Source organism: Protopterus annectens, chromosome 13.part0 (genome assembly GCF_019279795.1).
Source record: "Protopterus annectens isolate FY-2018-M chromosome 13.part0, PAN1.0, whole genome shotgun sequence".
Taxonomy (NCBI): Eukaryota; Metazoa; Chordata; order Ceratodontiformes; family Protopteridae; genus Protopterus; species Protopterus annectens.
In genome coordinates this window covers 644,337,712-644,354,682 of record NC_056747.1, presented here as the reverse complement: position 1 = coordinate 644,354,682, position 16,971 = coordinate 644,337,712, and the positions used below count along the sequence as shown (strand labels likewise).

At 37.0% G+C, this 16,971-nt stretch overlaps 1 protein-coding gene across 1 annotated transcript in view; it reads left to right on the top strand.

The window, feature by feature from the left end:
• TRPV1 (transient receptor potential cation channel subfamily V member 1) overlaps window positions 1–16,971 on the top strand; it is a 636,007-nt gene that overhangs the window by 543,616 nt on the left and 75,420 nt on the right. Inside the window, exon 13 of the mRNA XM_044054872.1 lies at window positions 1,490–1,821. Coding sequence (XP_043910807.1) covers window positions 1,490–1,821 — 332 coding nt within the window. The remainder of the gene's footprint in view (window positions 1–1,489; window positions 1,822–16,971) is intronic.

Below are 16,971 nucleotides of genomic sequence, written 5' to 3'. Positions count from 1 at the left end.
CTCACCGTAGTCGCCCTGCTAGACAGGGGTCCAGGGAAGCAAATGTTGTGGGAAGAAATAACCAGGGAATTGTTATAGCTAAGCTTGTATAGGCCCTATGGCCTATAGTCTAGTACCAACCTATGAACAAGTTATTGGTATATACTGATAGGTTGAGGTTGATATAAGAGATAAACATCTTGCTGTATTGGCCAGAGAGAGAGATGGAATTCTAATTGCAATACAGGTGTCTGGGTTCCATTAGCATCCACAGCAATGGGGCAGTCAGGCCGAGTTGGGGTGGAATTAAGGGGTGTATCCCATTCACTTATCCCAGAGGTGGAGGGTTTGCAAGTACTTACTGGAACAATGATCTAGAGCAATTTTCCTGGTGAAGATAAGGAAAACCACCGCTCATGCTTCGGGGGGTCAGGACTGCTTGGAGGGAATACCCCTTTGCATAGGTGAGGGGTCAGCCCATTGCATGCCCCTCCTTGGCACGTGGGCAACTGTGTGCAGGGTTAAATCATCTCAAAAACAAAAAAAAAATGGATACATTCTGATAGCTGTCTAAATGATGGCCCCTTCCAGTTGACCCACACCTCATTGATGAGGATAAATAGGAGGTTTGGCTGGAATTTGGCTGATGATTGAAAGTAGCAGGGTTAAAAAGACGAAAAAGATCTAGAAAATAAGGCTTCTTTGCAGATTTAGTGGGCTTGCTTTCTGTAGTAACATTGACAGGCTCTGCAGTATGGGAAGATAAAAGGAGAGAATCAGATTTAAATTAAAAATGAAATGTATTTAAGTGCTTGTTGACTAAACACCATTACAAAGCATAAAACAGTCAATGTGAAACAAACTGTGAAATCTTGATAATTGGAAGAATTGGGTTAACTGTTCCTCTACTGAAATAGTTTGGGTTATATGTTTGGGCACTCAGCAAGGATGTCCCTTGATCATCTACTATGGGAAAAGTAGAGGGCACAGCCCACATGAAGAAGTCCTAGGGCATATCAAGAGACATTCCAAAGAACTTGAAGCTCTCAGTTTGCCTGGGATTGTCTGAAGCTTCATCAGGATATTTTGAAAACTGTTTTAGGGATAGGGAGTTCTGGAACTCTGCTTAGGTTGCTATCACTGTGACATTCAGCAGTCCAAGCACTTCAGAAAAATAGGTAGATGGATGGATGGAAGTATGAATGGAAGGGTGGGTGGGTGGGTGGATGGATGGATGGATGGATGGATGGATGGAAAATGTATCTGGACTGTTTATCTTATATGTTAACAAGAGCAAACTGAACCACCTTATACAGTCATAGCTATCTTTCTTGTTTAACCATATAATAAGGCTATGAGTCACATGGTAAGGTCATTGGTGTTCTAAATACCTATGTTTCCAAGTGGAGAGATCAAGGGGGGGAGAACAAGATTTATTTAACAATGTTTAAAGTAAATATAAGTAAGTAAGTGAGCTTGCCCTTAACTTATCTACTTATTATTTTTTCAGCTCTTGTTACACTGATTGAAGATGCTTTCCCTCACAAGGGCAATAATACCAACTCAGAATTTATAGAAGTGTTCGATGATGAGGTCTCCTGTCAAAAACGGAATGTGTCCTACAACAGCATGTATGTCACTTCCTTAGAACTTTTCAAGTTTGCCATTGGCATGGGAAATTTGGAGTTTACTGGCAACTATAGGTTTAGGTCCGTGTTTCTGTTCCTCCTCATATTGTACATCATCCTGACATTCATCCTCCTGCTCAACATGCTTATTGCCTTGATGGGAGAAACAGTGGAGAAGATCTCTAGTGAAAGCAAAAGTATATGGAAGCTGCAGGTATTGTAAATTATGATTTCTCTAACTGTAGAATTAGATTTTGTTTATAAACAAGCAATTACCCATCATTTAGGTTCATAGGTGTTTACTAGCCTAATGACTACAAGGGCCTTTTTAAGCCTAGCCATGCATCCCAAATCTCTGACAAGTTCTGATACCATTGGTAAGTGTAAGTATGGGCCTGGGAGATGAACCATTTACAGGTTACCTGTGTCCATTAGAGACATAGCTGCCAAACCAGGGATGAATTTCTGGTTTCCTATCCAATTGTCCAAGTTGCACTTGAATTGGGTTAGGGAGGAATTCTGCTTCACATGGATGGGAAGCCTTTTCCATAGATGGGATAGCCTCTGGGATATATACTTATCTCTCCGGCATGTCCTATTTATATCACAGGCAAGGTTTAAGTCTTTAGAATGGGTAATTCTGGTGCTGTTTGTTTTGTGGCTATGCAGGAGGTCCATCAGAGTGGGATCTGACAAGGTCCTGTATGCCAGGCATAGATGTCTCCTCAAAAGCCTGTAGGAGACAGAATACAGGGATAGGGCCTTAAGGCAGTTTACACAGGACAAATTACTTATGCCCTGTATTCTTTTAGTGAGGAACCTCTGTGGACATTCCAATTGTTAGCTATGCCTGGTTAGGTGTATACCAAAGGGGGAATTGTACTCAATGATAGGTCTGATGAATGCTGAATATAGTGGAGCAATGACTTCCTTGGAGTTAGATGCCATACCTTTGTTTATAAGTTGTGCAACATAGAATTATTTCCTCACTGCTGTAGACACATGATGATCAAAGGCTATATTACTATCTACGTGTGTCCCCAAGTCCCTGACTACTGGGTCAGCTCTAAGGGGTGTGTTGTCAATATGATAGTTACCAGGGATGTTGACTTTCCAAAGGATACTGTTATGCATTTCTTGGCATTTAGTTTTAGTCCATGGTTCTGACACCAGTTGCTTGTCTGTGTCAGCCCCTCCTGGAGAACATTTGTGTCAGTGTGAGATTCAATGACAGCTCCTAATTTTCAGTTATCTGCAAATTTAGTCAGCCAGAGGCCATTTTACATTGGCCTTGACTCCTGAGAAGTAAATGCCAAAAAGGAATGGTCTAAGGACTGATTCCTGAGGGTCTCCACTTGTTACTGGCCTCTTTGTAGAGGTGGACTCTCCAATTTTAACTTCCTGGGTCCTGTCTTAGAGCCAGTTGGCTATACAGCGTGTGACATTTGGGTTTGTACCTAACTTCTTGAGTTTGTCAAGAATGCCCCAGTGGGGTATTGTAGCAAATGCCTTGGCCAGGTCAAGGTAGGCAGTGTGAACAATGTTGCCCTCCTCCATTGTTTTGGTGACCTTCTCAAAGAAATCCACCAGGTTGAGTAGGCATGATCTGCCCTTGACAAAACCAAGCCTGGTTGGGTCCAGTGTCTGGATGTTTACTATATCTCTATTGATCATCTCCATGATAATTCTTTCCATGGCTTTACATATAAGACTATTGAGACTTATGGGTCTGTAGTTTACAGGGTTTGTAGATGGCCCAACTTTGTGCAGAGGGATGACTGTTGCCTTTCTCCATTCATGAAGCACAAAGCCTGTTTGGAGGCTACAGTTAAATAGTAATTCCAGAGGCCCTGATAGGTCACTTTTCATGCTATTTAGAAGATATCCTGGGATATTTTCTGGACTCATTGATGCAGTGTTCTTGGTCTTAAAGAGAGCATTAAAGACATATTTGATGATATTTCCTGAGTGAAGATTATGGAGGAGAGATGGGTAAAGCTGGAGTTTAATTTATCAGCCAGGAGGTTTGCTGTATCTTCTGGCTCAGTATAGGTGGCTCCATTTACAATGTGCTCTGCACACAATTGTGTATTGCCTTTGAGGTTGCAGGCATAGCTAAAGAATGCTTTGTGGTTGCCCTTGGCCTGAGTGGCCAAACTTACCTCAAATTTGTCTTTGGTAAACTTTATTTGTCCTCTGAGTTGTTTGTTTAGTTTGATGAGAGTGCTTTTATCCTGGTGGGTGCTGCACCTCCTAATTTTTGCTATGAGTTTCTTTCTCCTATTATACAGCCAGTTGATTTTTTGTGATTCCACCAGGGTGGCTTGTTTTTGAGTTAGTTTTGTACTTCCTCCTGGTGGATACAGCTGTCTCTATCCAGCTATTAGCATGCTTGTACAGGGTTTCTGTGAACAGTTCTGCATAGGCAGGAGTATTCTCAGGGTTTATGGGGGCTTGAAATTTTTCCAGGTTCTCACTTAATAGCAGGAGGTTAGCCTTAGAACAGTTCCTGTTTAGCTGGGGGTCCAGGTTTTATTTTTACTTCAAAGGAGACCATTTTATGGTCTGACATTACCAGGGAAGGCATTACAGTAGGGGGTGTGCAGCAGTCTCCTATATTAGTGAGGACCAGATCCAGTATGTTTGCACCCCTGGTTGGTGTACTGACTATCTGGTCCAGGGAGTTTGTGTTTACAAAATCCAGGAATCTCTGTGCATGCATGCATGTATGATTCCCAGTTAATAGTGAGGTAAGTAAAGTCACCCATGAATATGGTATTGGGTTGGATGGTTTAAATACATAGTATGGCTTTCCTGGGTCATAGAGTGGGGCCTATATCTTCCAAGGAAGTGGTATTGGATTTTACCTACTGTGATTTGAACTTGGATCAGCTCAAGTGCACTGTCCTGTTTGACCAGCCTTGAAGTACATTTATTTTTGATGTAAATAGAGACACCTCCACCTTTAGTCCCTGCCTGTGAAGTAGCTGGCCTAAATGTGTGGAAGGCATTATAACCGTGCATTGTTGGTGTGCTCTCTGCAGCTTTAAACGATGTCTTAGTGACCGCACAGACATCAGCATTCTCTAGAGTAAAGACAGCTTCGAGGGAGTGAAGCTTTTTGTTTAGACTTCTAACACTGAGCAGTAATACCTTTAGATTTTCTTGGTTTTGATATGTATGTCAGAAGTACTTTCAGTTTGGCATTGTCTAAAAAAGACACTATGGGAAGAAAGTGTTTTAGCTAATATTCTAAAGCCTAGTGGGGAGAGGTGAAGACCATCCCTGGCAAAGCTGCGTGGTCTGTTGACCATCTCGTTCCATTCTGACAAAGGTGGTACCCCCTTAGAATGACACCAGAAACTAAGCCAATTATTAAAGTCAGTCATCGTTTGTTCATATTGTGGCATCATCCCTGGAGAAGGTAAAATGCTGCTCACTGCTAGGCTCATACCAGCCTGAGACACATATTCTAAGAGCTCCATGATTTCTCTCTTCATATAGTCTAGGGAGGTACGTCTCAGGTCATTTACTCCCACATGGACTATGACTGAGTCATATTGGTAATTGTGCTCCAGTGACCTGAGTGCATGTGTAATGTGACAGATCCTAGCCCCTGATAAGCAACTGACTAACTTTCTCTTTACTCAGCCTGGTGAGAGGGACATCAGTGTGTCTCATGATGGAGTCTCCAATGACTAGAATGTTGGATTGTGTGGTGATTTGTTTTATGGGCTTAAAGACAGATACTCCATGAGATGTAGCTCTATGCATTCAGGTGGGTGTTGTTTTGAAAGAGTGTATTTGGGCCTGCCAAGGGTATTTGTTATGTGTACTTTGTCTAGGAGGTCTTTGTGGTTAGGAAGGTTACATGTAAGTGCCTCAGCTTATGTGGGTCGATATGTCTGCTTTGAATTGTGATGGGTGCAGCGTGTGTACTACTGACAACTTTATTGCTATTTCAATATTTATGTGGCCTTTCTTAAGGAAATATTACTGCCTTGAATGTATGCTTCTAGTCTTTTCCAGAGAGTTCAGTAATGATAAATAGACATTTTACAAATAAGCTCTCCTCCAGAAATAAAATGCACAAATAAAGTTCAGTTCACATGAAAGGATGACTTTGCAACATTATGACTATTCCACTGAAATACCTGTGGAGTACTATGTGTAATTTTGGAGTGCCTACCTTTGTTAGCAAATAGAACAGGTACAGTTTAGCAGAGGACTGCTTAAACGAGGCACATTTTGCACCGGCAGCTATATAAATAGCTATATAAACAGACTAGACTGTATTATACTGCAATGAAGACTATAAGAGTTTAATGTATATATCTGTGAAGAAACAAGACAGAAGAGTACATCCAGGCAAGAAGGTAAAAATGCCACAGGTGGTATATCTGTCAGTAATGAGGTGTACAAAAACAAGAGGAGATATTCTGAATATATAAGGTAAACAATTTAGGAAATGTATGTGGAAACATTATTTCACAGAAACGCAAGTAAACGACTGGAACAAGGTTCCCAAATAAGTAAGTAACAGTGTCAGGTTTCAAAAATATTCAAGACAGGTATTAAACAATTGTTTGCAAAGGCTGAAACAAAAATATTTAAGCTGTTAGCTAGTTAAAAACATAAGCTTATTCAGTAGGAGAGAAATTAACAAACTTGGTGAGCCATGGAGTCCACATATACCATTAACATTTACTTCTCTGAAGTTCACTCCTTCCCATGATTTTACCCTTCCTTATTTCTGACTATTGAATTCCTTTTGTAAGAATGAAAGGGTGGTTTTAATAGATGCAGAATAATAGCTAGCCATGCCTTTCCACGTGCACACACACACACACACACACACACACACACACACACACACACACACACACACACACACACACACACACACACGTAATGGTTAATTGCTATAAGCTACAAAATTAAAGGGTGAGATCAAATTCCAACATTCACTTCTATACTGAAAATGAAAGAGAAAATTTATAATTATCGTAGAAATGTTATTTAACATGTTATAAAAATGTAATGCACACGTACTGCCGGCATATAAATACTCACACACACATAGGCACACACACTCATGCATGTACACACACACACACACACACACACACACACACACACACACACACACACACACACACACACGTGTGTCTGGTTCCCTTGAATTTATTCAGATGCTGTTTCTTTGACAAATACGGGGGGGTGTGATTTTAAGTTGATGGTATGGATAGTCGAGCAGTGGAAATGGTGGTGTGAAATGTCAAGACAGTTAAGTGTGGTTGGAGGGGTGAGAGTGTTTGTGCATATGTATGTGAGTTAGGCTTAGGGTTGGTTATGAGTATAGGATAAGTGTTGTATGTTTGTGTACAAGTCTGTGTGATGTAGGGTCAGAGACAGGGTTAAGTTAAGGGATAGATGTAATGTTGTTTGTGTGTTTGTGAATGTTTGTGTGTTGTAGTGGGTCTTGTGTAGTGGCAGTGTTATGAAAAGCTTTTTAGGAAGGTAAGATGTATGATTATAGTTGAGGGAAGGGGAAGCATTAGGGTTAGGGTTAGCACTCATTACTAAGGTAGTTAAAGGGGTTCTCTTCTTTTTATAAATAAACAACCTGCTGGTCACTCCTGTGATCAAACTTCTATTGTACAAAGACATGGTGATTTCTAAATCTCAACATTCACAGTTCTACATCTAAAACAGAGCATGACCTCAAACAACTTTCACAACAGCTGTAAAATAACAAAGTAATCTTCAAATGCACACACACACACACACGCACACACACACACACACACACACACACGCACGCACGCACACACACACACACACACACACACACGTGTGCATTCATGTACAGGGAAGTAGAAGACAATTTGGTAAAGCACATCTGGGCAAGGTAAGAAGAAGGCAAGAGGTGATGAAACTGTTTAGCACATAGATGGATGGATTGTGTGAGAGAAGAACTGAGGCTGGGGGCATGACTGTCAAAAAAGGAAGGAGAGTGTCTGTGAACATACAGAAATGAATGAAAAAGTGGAGGCTGATGAGAATGACAAGGATGATCATGGTGATTTGAGATATACATATACACACACACACACACACATATATATATATATATATATATATATATATATATATATATATATATATATATATATATATATATATATATATATATATATATATATATATATCTATATATATATATATATATATATATATATATATATATATATATATATATATATACATGTGTGTGTGTGTGTGCATGTGTACGTGTGTATATATTTCTACATATTGGCCTTATGAGTAGTGATAATCCACATGAGATATATGAAAGTAACTCTTATAGTACATTTAAAAACCCTATGTACTCCTTGAGTCCCATTTACTACATTTATCTAACTTGTTTTCACTGGCAGCATTATGGGTGGGGATTTTAGCTGTTATATCAATTTTTGGAATATACTGGGACTACAACTTCCTTTTTGAAATTCACTTTGCCCTCTTCACAAGAATTCATTAATTATTTAGATGTGACCATATATAAGGTTAGGGAAGAGAAGAAATTCCATTCCAAGATTTTCCGAAAACCCACGCACTCGAACTCCTATTTACATTTTGAGAGTGAGCACCCCTATAATCAAAAGAAGGGTATTATTAAGGGGCAATTAATTAGGGCATCAAGGAAATGCAGTGATGACCAGGTTTTCTTGGAGGAAATGAAGGTGATGAAGGGGTTCTTCTCAGAGAGGAACTTGATTAATCAATTGATGAAAGAAGTGAACCAAGGGAGGAAAGGAAAATATGACCCAATTTTGGGGAAAACTTTACCACAAAGTAATCATAATATGGAAAATAAAGGGCTGAATTATGAAATGGCATTTATACACACACACACACACACACACACACACACACACACACACACACACACACACACACACACACACACACACACACACACACACACACACACACACACACACACACACACACACACACACACACACACACACACACATTTTATTGCAATGAAATTGAGAACATCATTAGGAAGGAAGTACTGGAAACTTTTGGGTATAAATAGCAAAACCAGCAAAATTATTCCATCAGTACCGACATTTATTAAAAAGAGAGATATGAATTTAAAGGAAATGCTGGAAAACCATGGTAGTGACAAAAGTACAGTTAGACCCCCCACAAGAAAGGTGAAACATATAAGCATGTTTTTTGTCAACAATGAAGTAACATTCTAGAGCAGGAAAGTATTAGCATCAGATTCAGAAAGTTTAAAATGAAATTTAAGGAGCATTTTAATTGCAACATCAAAGGGGTTGTGTACATCAGTGTCTGTCAGACATGCCTTAGGTTTTATATAGGCAAGACAGAGAGACCATTGAAAAGAATATATGAACACTTGCATGAGATCTCCCAGAAAAAAGACACAAATGCTTTATTTAGACACAAGAAAGACTGTAAGAATTGTATTTTCAAGTTCTCTGTACTTGAACAAGTGAAACCAGATACAAGGGGTGGACTGTGGGAAGCCCTTTTAGAATACAAAGAACTATACTGGCAGCTTAGGCTGGATTCAACTAAAAGACTGGGATTGAATGATCATGTTAGTATTAACAGTGTTCTTAAATTAAGGGCAGCTAAACTTTAGAAAAGGAAAGAGTATATGCATTCACTTTGTTTGTTATTGTTTTAAAACAAGGATTCATGACAGTATGTATTTTATTATGGCAGCTAGAATATATGTATTCACCTTGGTTGCTACTGTTTTAACACAGGGGATTGCTACAGCATATACTTTACTATGGCTTTAAATAATGCAGGGGAATGAATTAATTTAATTAATTATGCATGAGATGGTACTATTGGCTGACAATGTTTAAATTTGTTTAAAAGTGGCTGATTGATTTTATTCCATGTTCTGATGAAGCTTGGGATAGACCTAAGTGAAAGCGCTTAACTTCTTGTGGAATTGTTTGTGCTGTGGCATTTTAACAGTTTTTTATATATCCTGGACTACTAAACAAGGTTTAGAGCCTAAACTTCTTGTGGAATTGTTTGTGTTGTGATATTTCAATAGTTATTTCACATATCCTGGACTACACAAAAGGTTTGGAGCCTGCTACGGTGTTTTTGTTTCAACATTTTAACTGTTATGTTATATGAAGTTAATGCATTAGCTGAAAACACCAAGTGTAAAATAAGCCATTGTATTTGTTAAAAATGTGAAAACTGAGTTTTAAGTCATCGTTTGCATATTAGCAAAAAGTTGAATATATACACATGAAGCACAACTTATTTTTTAGAGATCTGCATGATGAATAACGGTCTTGCCCTATACCCTTTTGTTTTATTTCATTTAAAAAATTACTCAAACTTGCTTATTAAATAAGCTAAATTAATTTCAAGTTTCTGTTTGTCAGATAGCTTACACAAAATTCATCTATGGTGTTAGAGATTGTTCTTTTCTAGATTTTGTGCTGAATGTCACACTCTTCAAGCTAAACAATCTTACTGCAGTAATACTTGCATTGCGTAACATCACAGATGGTACATAAAACAGTCAATGTTTTATAGCTTATGCAAACATTTCACATGGTTTGTCAGCTGCATTTAGCTAAAAAAAATTGAGATGTGCATGTCACATGACAGACACTGAAAATTTGATTATAAAGAAATGAGATTGGATACACTTTGTCACCTGTTACCAAAGGTATATTTATGAAGGCTTTGTCTTCCTGATTAATGATTGATGTCATTGAAATGTATGTAGTTATCTTAGGTTTATGGTAAGTGCATGTAATGGTGACAAATATTGATTTATAAACATATCTTTGATTAATAAGATTTCAGTTTAATTTGTTACCTTTTTTAGATAACTTGTAGATGGTAGTCTATAATTAACATAACATTGATGCTGACAATCTGACCATTCACATAAAATATTTCCTTGAAGTGACTGAAATCAGAATGGAGAGCTTTTTTTATCTAATTAGTATCTGTAATTTATTGATTAATGGATTCATGGATTTTGGCCTGGGCAAAGTACTATGACTGCACTATGAAAGTGGTCTCCTTTCAGGTATCCTATTTACAGACCTGACAAAGGTATCTAACCTCATTGACCACTGCCTTCTCAAAAACAAACCTAATAGAAATTGGTATCAGTCCAGACACCACTCCCTGGTTTAGAAACGTCCTTAGTGACAGAAGTTTAAGAGTTAAAATAAGATCCTCCCAATCAGAATCTGCACCTACTACCAAAGGTGTACCACAAGGATTCATTCCTCACCCCCTCCTCTACTCCATATTCAGTAACAAACTTCCTTGTGACTTCCCACTTGTCCTCTAAGCTGGTGACATGGTCATTCACTTATCAGGTCACTCTCATGCCAACATTCAATGCCAACTCTAGTTAGACTTATATGTGCTCCACCAATGGCTCATAAACTATAAACTACTTCTTAGCCCCACTGTGCCCAAAACTATGCTTTTTGGAACTCCACAGAAAATTTTCCAAGCACCTGACTCTTTAACTGTCTTTAACCTACACAATCATTCCATAGAGACAGCCTCCACCTTCAAAAACCTAGGACTATGTCTTAATCAGTCACTAAACTTCCATTTCCATATAAACAAGTGAGAACCAAAATAAACTCCCTCCTCATCTGGACTCCAAAATGATCTCCCCATTTCTATCCCAACCAGCTAGAGCAGCCATTGGCAAAGAAGTTCTCCTTTCTCAACTTGAATATGAGCTAACAACTTTTGCTTCTGCCTCCAAGAAAAACTTTGCCACACTCCTGTCTGTGTCTAACAGCATCTGCTGATTCATTACAAAATCACCTTTCTGTGAGCATCACTGTATCACCCTAGAAAAAGTCAAATGGTTACCCATAAAACAAAGATCTAATCTAGTTTTATGATCTTGACTCTACAAGCCACTCCAACTCCACAAATTTAGTCCCCTAGTCTTCATGAAAAAACTCCTCATACAAACTGAGAGACTACTAACATGCTACACCAACTCTCATTACCCCTAGAACAAGACTCCACAGCACTGCACATACATTTGCATCTCAGGCACCCGCTCTTTGGCAAGCTGTCCCCACCGACATTAAGAAAATCAGCACTTATTCCAAGTTTGGAATGCAACTCAAAAAGCACTTCTTCATCCAAACCAAATGCTCCTGCTTCAACGCAGGACATATCACCTAACCTATCTACTTTAGTTTCTCTTCTCTTCTCCCAAAATTCACAGAAGAGTGACTGACGTTAGAAACTAATATATATATTGTACATTACACTCTGCTTAATTGTACATTGCACTGTCCTTGTTCACTGGAATGTTTATACACAGTTTTTCTAAATAATTAGTCTGAACTATTCTGTTATTGCTTACATTTCTGTACTTTCTTGTTTGCGAAATGTTTTGTATTTCTCGCGTGCTGCACCTGAAATTGGCCAATATTGATCAGTGCACTCTGTAAACAAATATACAAAAGTGAATGAATAAATAAATTAATGCTTGAGTTGGGATATCTATTTTTTATATATAAAAGTTTATTTTGAATTTATTGTGTTTCTTTTTTAATCTAGGACTGGAAATAAGCAAGATTAACAATCAATATAGAAATATGTGGATGCAATAAATTTGCCCCCAAGCACAAATACTTTAATAAAGTTTAGAATTATTGATACTTCAAATTCCACTGTTGTTGGTAGGTCTCGGTGCAGAGAAAGCATTCAACAGAATAAGTTGGGATTTTATGAGCAGGGGAATGGAAGCATTTATGTTCCCTGATAAAATTATAAGGCTGATTAGGAGGATATATGCAGGATCAGAGGTGAAAATTAAAGTGTCTGGGTTCCTCTCTGATAAGTTCTGTTTGAACAGAGGAACCAAGCAAGTGTGTCCTCTTTCCTGTTTGTTATCTGCGTTATGTTTAGAACCATTCGCAAAGAATATAAGGGACTCAGAAATTTAAGATATAATTGATATGGTAGTCAAGAAAAGATGGCTTTATTTGCAGATGATATTGTTTTACACCTGAAAAAAACAGAAAAGGACACTTTGGTGTTGTAGAACATTTTGAGACAGTTTAAAGTCTTTTTGGGATACAAAATTAATGAAGATAAAGCAAAAGCATAGTGGTAAATTATGTACTGACATATGAATTGGTTCAGCAATATCCATATTTATGGGGACATGATAAAATGAAGTATTTAGGAGTATGGATTAAAATTATTTTGGTGTGGAAGCTAAGGATATATGGGAAGAGATTAAACAAAAGATAATACAAAAATTGAGAAACTGGAAGCTCTGTTTTATGGATATGGATAGCAAGATACAAGCAGTCAAATGTTTTAATCCCTTTAGTTTTATACACTGATCTTGCATATTTTTATCAACCAGGGGAGAAGTTGTGGATAGCAATTACTAAAGAGTTGAAGAATTTTATCTGGGAGGGGGAGATGACAAGAGTCAAGTGGGATAAGCTGATCTTTCCAATAGAACAAGGTGGTTTGGAATTACTTGATTTGAAGGGGTATTTCAGAGCTACACAGTTAAGCCTCTTATACATAACAGAAGCAGAAACCTATAATTCAAAGTGGAAAGGGATGATGATGATGAAACAGGGAGGAAGCTCAAGAAACAAGGAGAGACTAGAATTTTGGATGCAGATTATTAAGGAGAATAATGATAACCATACAGAATATTATATTCATAAAGTAGCAGAAAGTATTCTAAGAATAAAGCCAACACAGGAATGGAGAAAGGAAATTCTGCCGATAGGGATGACTGCAAGTAAGGATACAAATAATAGGCAAGAGAGGACTGAAATTTAGTGGAGAAAACCAGTGAAGGAACCAAGGTATTGGGAGCAAATAATTAGAGAGGGAGAGGTAATAGAGTGGGAAGAGGCCAATAATTTATTTGGACTGCAGGGTACAGATTTCCTTCCCTATCAAAGACTGATATTAGAGTATAGGCAAAGAGAAAGAAATAGGGGGATCCTAAGCAAAAGAGTAGCACTGGTAGAGTTTTTAATATAGTCTAGAACAGAAGTTGCTGTTAAAAAAGGGATAATTAATAGAATACCAAAAATATTGCATGATAACTATTAGAATTAATCAGAGTAGATTATAAAGGATTGGGAAGAGAGATTGGACAAGCAATTCACAAAGAAACAATGTGGGATATATGTATGACTCCCAAATATGCAATAAAGTCTGGAAGATTTAGGATTTTTGCTTGGAAGTATTTGCATAAGTATTTTTAAACCCCAAGCAGGATCTAAATAATTTTTTTCTCAGGTGGCTTGCAAATGTTGGAGGTGTGATAGGGAAGAAAAAGGTAATTGGTAGCAGGGAATAGTAACACAGATAGAAATGGAAATGGGATCTTTAGATAAAGGTAGGAGTGGTTTACTATCAAATACGTGAAAGGTACTTCACCATTTGTTCATTACAATGACTCATAACATTGAAAATTACAATGATTTCACATCAACATGTCGAATACCCTTTTCCTGATGTCCACAGTTGATGTTATTTGACAGAACAGAAGATGACACCAGACACCCAGGATATGCAGCTCAATGTGGCATGAGTATTTCACCTCAACAGCACGTTTTTACTGTTTTGCAGGGAGGAAGTCCACTTGCACCCCCTATGTGCAAGTTTTATTTACCATCTCCGAGGTTGCACTACAGTGAGGTAAAGGGTAAATTCCCTGGTCCTCACTATACCATGATCTCCAGTCACAATGCCGAACCCATAATAATGAATCATGCTTTACATTCATTATTATTGGTTCGTAGTATTCAGGTTGGGCATCGAGCATCTTTGAAACTGCACTTTCCATCAACTGCCGTTTGATGAAGTGCATTTCAAACATTTGATAGTAAACTGGTAGGAGCAAATTACACAGAAAAATGGGAATTGTGGGAAGAAAACATGCCGAATAATGTTTTGGAAGAGGAATGGGGTTTAAAAGAAGACAGGATTTGAATGAACTGTGTAATGTTTGACTGACAGTGACTGGATAGATTATAAGCGATATATAATGTTTGCAACTAAAATGTCAATTCAGTTTGTTTTCATTTATATAAATGTATGATTGCCTATGTCATAAGTGATAATTTAATAAAGATGTTTCTTGTTTAAAAAAGAAAGAATTATTGATTCTTCAGTAACCTGGGTAGCATAATAATGTAAACATAAATCAAATAAATTTAACCCACCACTCTCTTTTGAGTTGAAGGCTGAATTTACCAAAGAAAACTACTTAATTGCAAATGTATTTGCCAACTGTGAGGTTTGGTAATTAAGAAGGGTATTGTTCATAATAAAAAAGTCTGAACTATATTCAGTTTATTAATTAACTTTCATACTAATGCATTCAAATGAAAAGTATAATTTTTTACTACATCATTTTAATTGTTTTCCAGATATTATCATGATTTGTTTTAGAAAAATGTATGTTGAGGGGGAAAAGTAAAACTTTGGTTAGTGATTGTTTTGCTTTATTACCTGAAGTCAATGTAATAACCAGGTCATTAATTATAAGTGTATAATTAGATGATACATTTAATTTATTCATAACTTTAGCAGTGACCATAATACTTGCATCAGGTTCAACAGGGATATTAGCATATGAAGGAAAACAATGATTAAAAATTTCAGTCTAGAAATTAGTTCAAGTTACAGCTCAATTGTTAGTTAACTTATCAGATAAGCCTGCTATGTACAAATTCATAAGAAGGAAAATTAAAAAAAAAAAAAACAACACTGGCAAACACTGGCATTGGGTTTAAATATAAAAAAAAAATGAGTATGAATTCCATTTGGAAACATAGCACATTAATGCTCAATTCCAAAATAAAGACTGAAGATAAATCGAATTTACTTGCGTTTTAGTAATAAAGTGTATAAGATTTCTGCCAAATGTCATAGAAGTACTTAGAATCAAAACAGTCATTCATATTTTGGAATGTCAGTAATGTGTTATGAGGAAGGTTTTCTGGTAAAGTTTTATTATTTTTAATTAAGCAAATTAGATAAAGATGAAATAATGGAAGCGAAAATATATTCAAATCTAATGAGCAATGCAAAATATAAGATTCTGATAGCTAAAGTAATCAAGCTGGTGAGTCTGTATTAGGTACGTGTAATGCGCTGGAGTGAATAGTGCAAAAATACTGAATGCCATTTGCAATTTTGTTATTACTAAACTTATTTGCACTGTTTAAACAAAATAAATCTGTATAAACAACAAAAAACGGAGTCATTTAGGTTATGACTAAGAATAGCACAACTGACCACTACCTGAGAATGTACAGTTGAATTTAATATATTTTTTCTTTTGATAAAGATGGTATCAGCTAAATGTTTGAAAAGGAATATATTTCAAATTCAATATAGTTAACCTTATGTTAAGTGTCCTTTGGCAGACATGTAAGAAAAGAAGCTATCATTTGACAGGCAAGTGGAAGTAAAGGTTCATAAAGATCTAAAGCAATTGTGTGGCTGTTGGTGCAGTGAGTTAAAGCTGTGAGCTGTAGTTGCTTGAGTACAGGGTTTGATTCCTTTAGCCCTCACGTGCTTGCTGTATGATCTTGTGTAAGTCACTTAACCAAAAAGTGCTTAGTGGTAACTGGGAATTTGGGCTAGGCACCTCAGTGGTCCCCTGGTCTGTATTAACCTGTAAGAGCTCTTATCTACTTATTACTACTGCTTAAGCATCACTAACCAAATGCCTTCATTCCACATCTGGAGTCTAGTCTACCATTAATCTGTCTAAATTCCCAAAATGGTGCTACCCTTCAAACAGCCAACAGAAAATTACTCAGAAGTAATCATCTATCATATAATAGGAAACACCATTGTAATACCACACAGAAAAAAACAAGTGTTACTTATTAAGACAAAAGCCCTTTTATTACTAAGTATTCTATCATATAAGATATTAAATGAAAGCGATTGCCCACTACTATTCGGAAGTCCCCAGAATAACCTAAAAATGGTGATGTTTATGGCTAATATTTTGGTTTCTATAAAATTTAAATTTGCTGATAAGTAAAGCATTTAATTCTAATCTTGCTTTCTGTGTTTTTGATAAGTCTTTTCAATATTCTAAATTTTAATGTGAATGTTATTTAATTTTCTTCTTCCTTTAAGTATGATGTATTTCTTATGAGGTATCATGTTATGCTTTAAGTGATTAATTGACTTTTTCTTGTTAGTTAGTTATGTGATCTCATTGGCTAGTGATTGTTTAAATACTGTGTTTTTAAAAGGGTTTTATTCATTTGGTTTCTGAAGA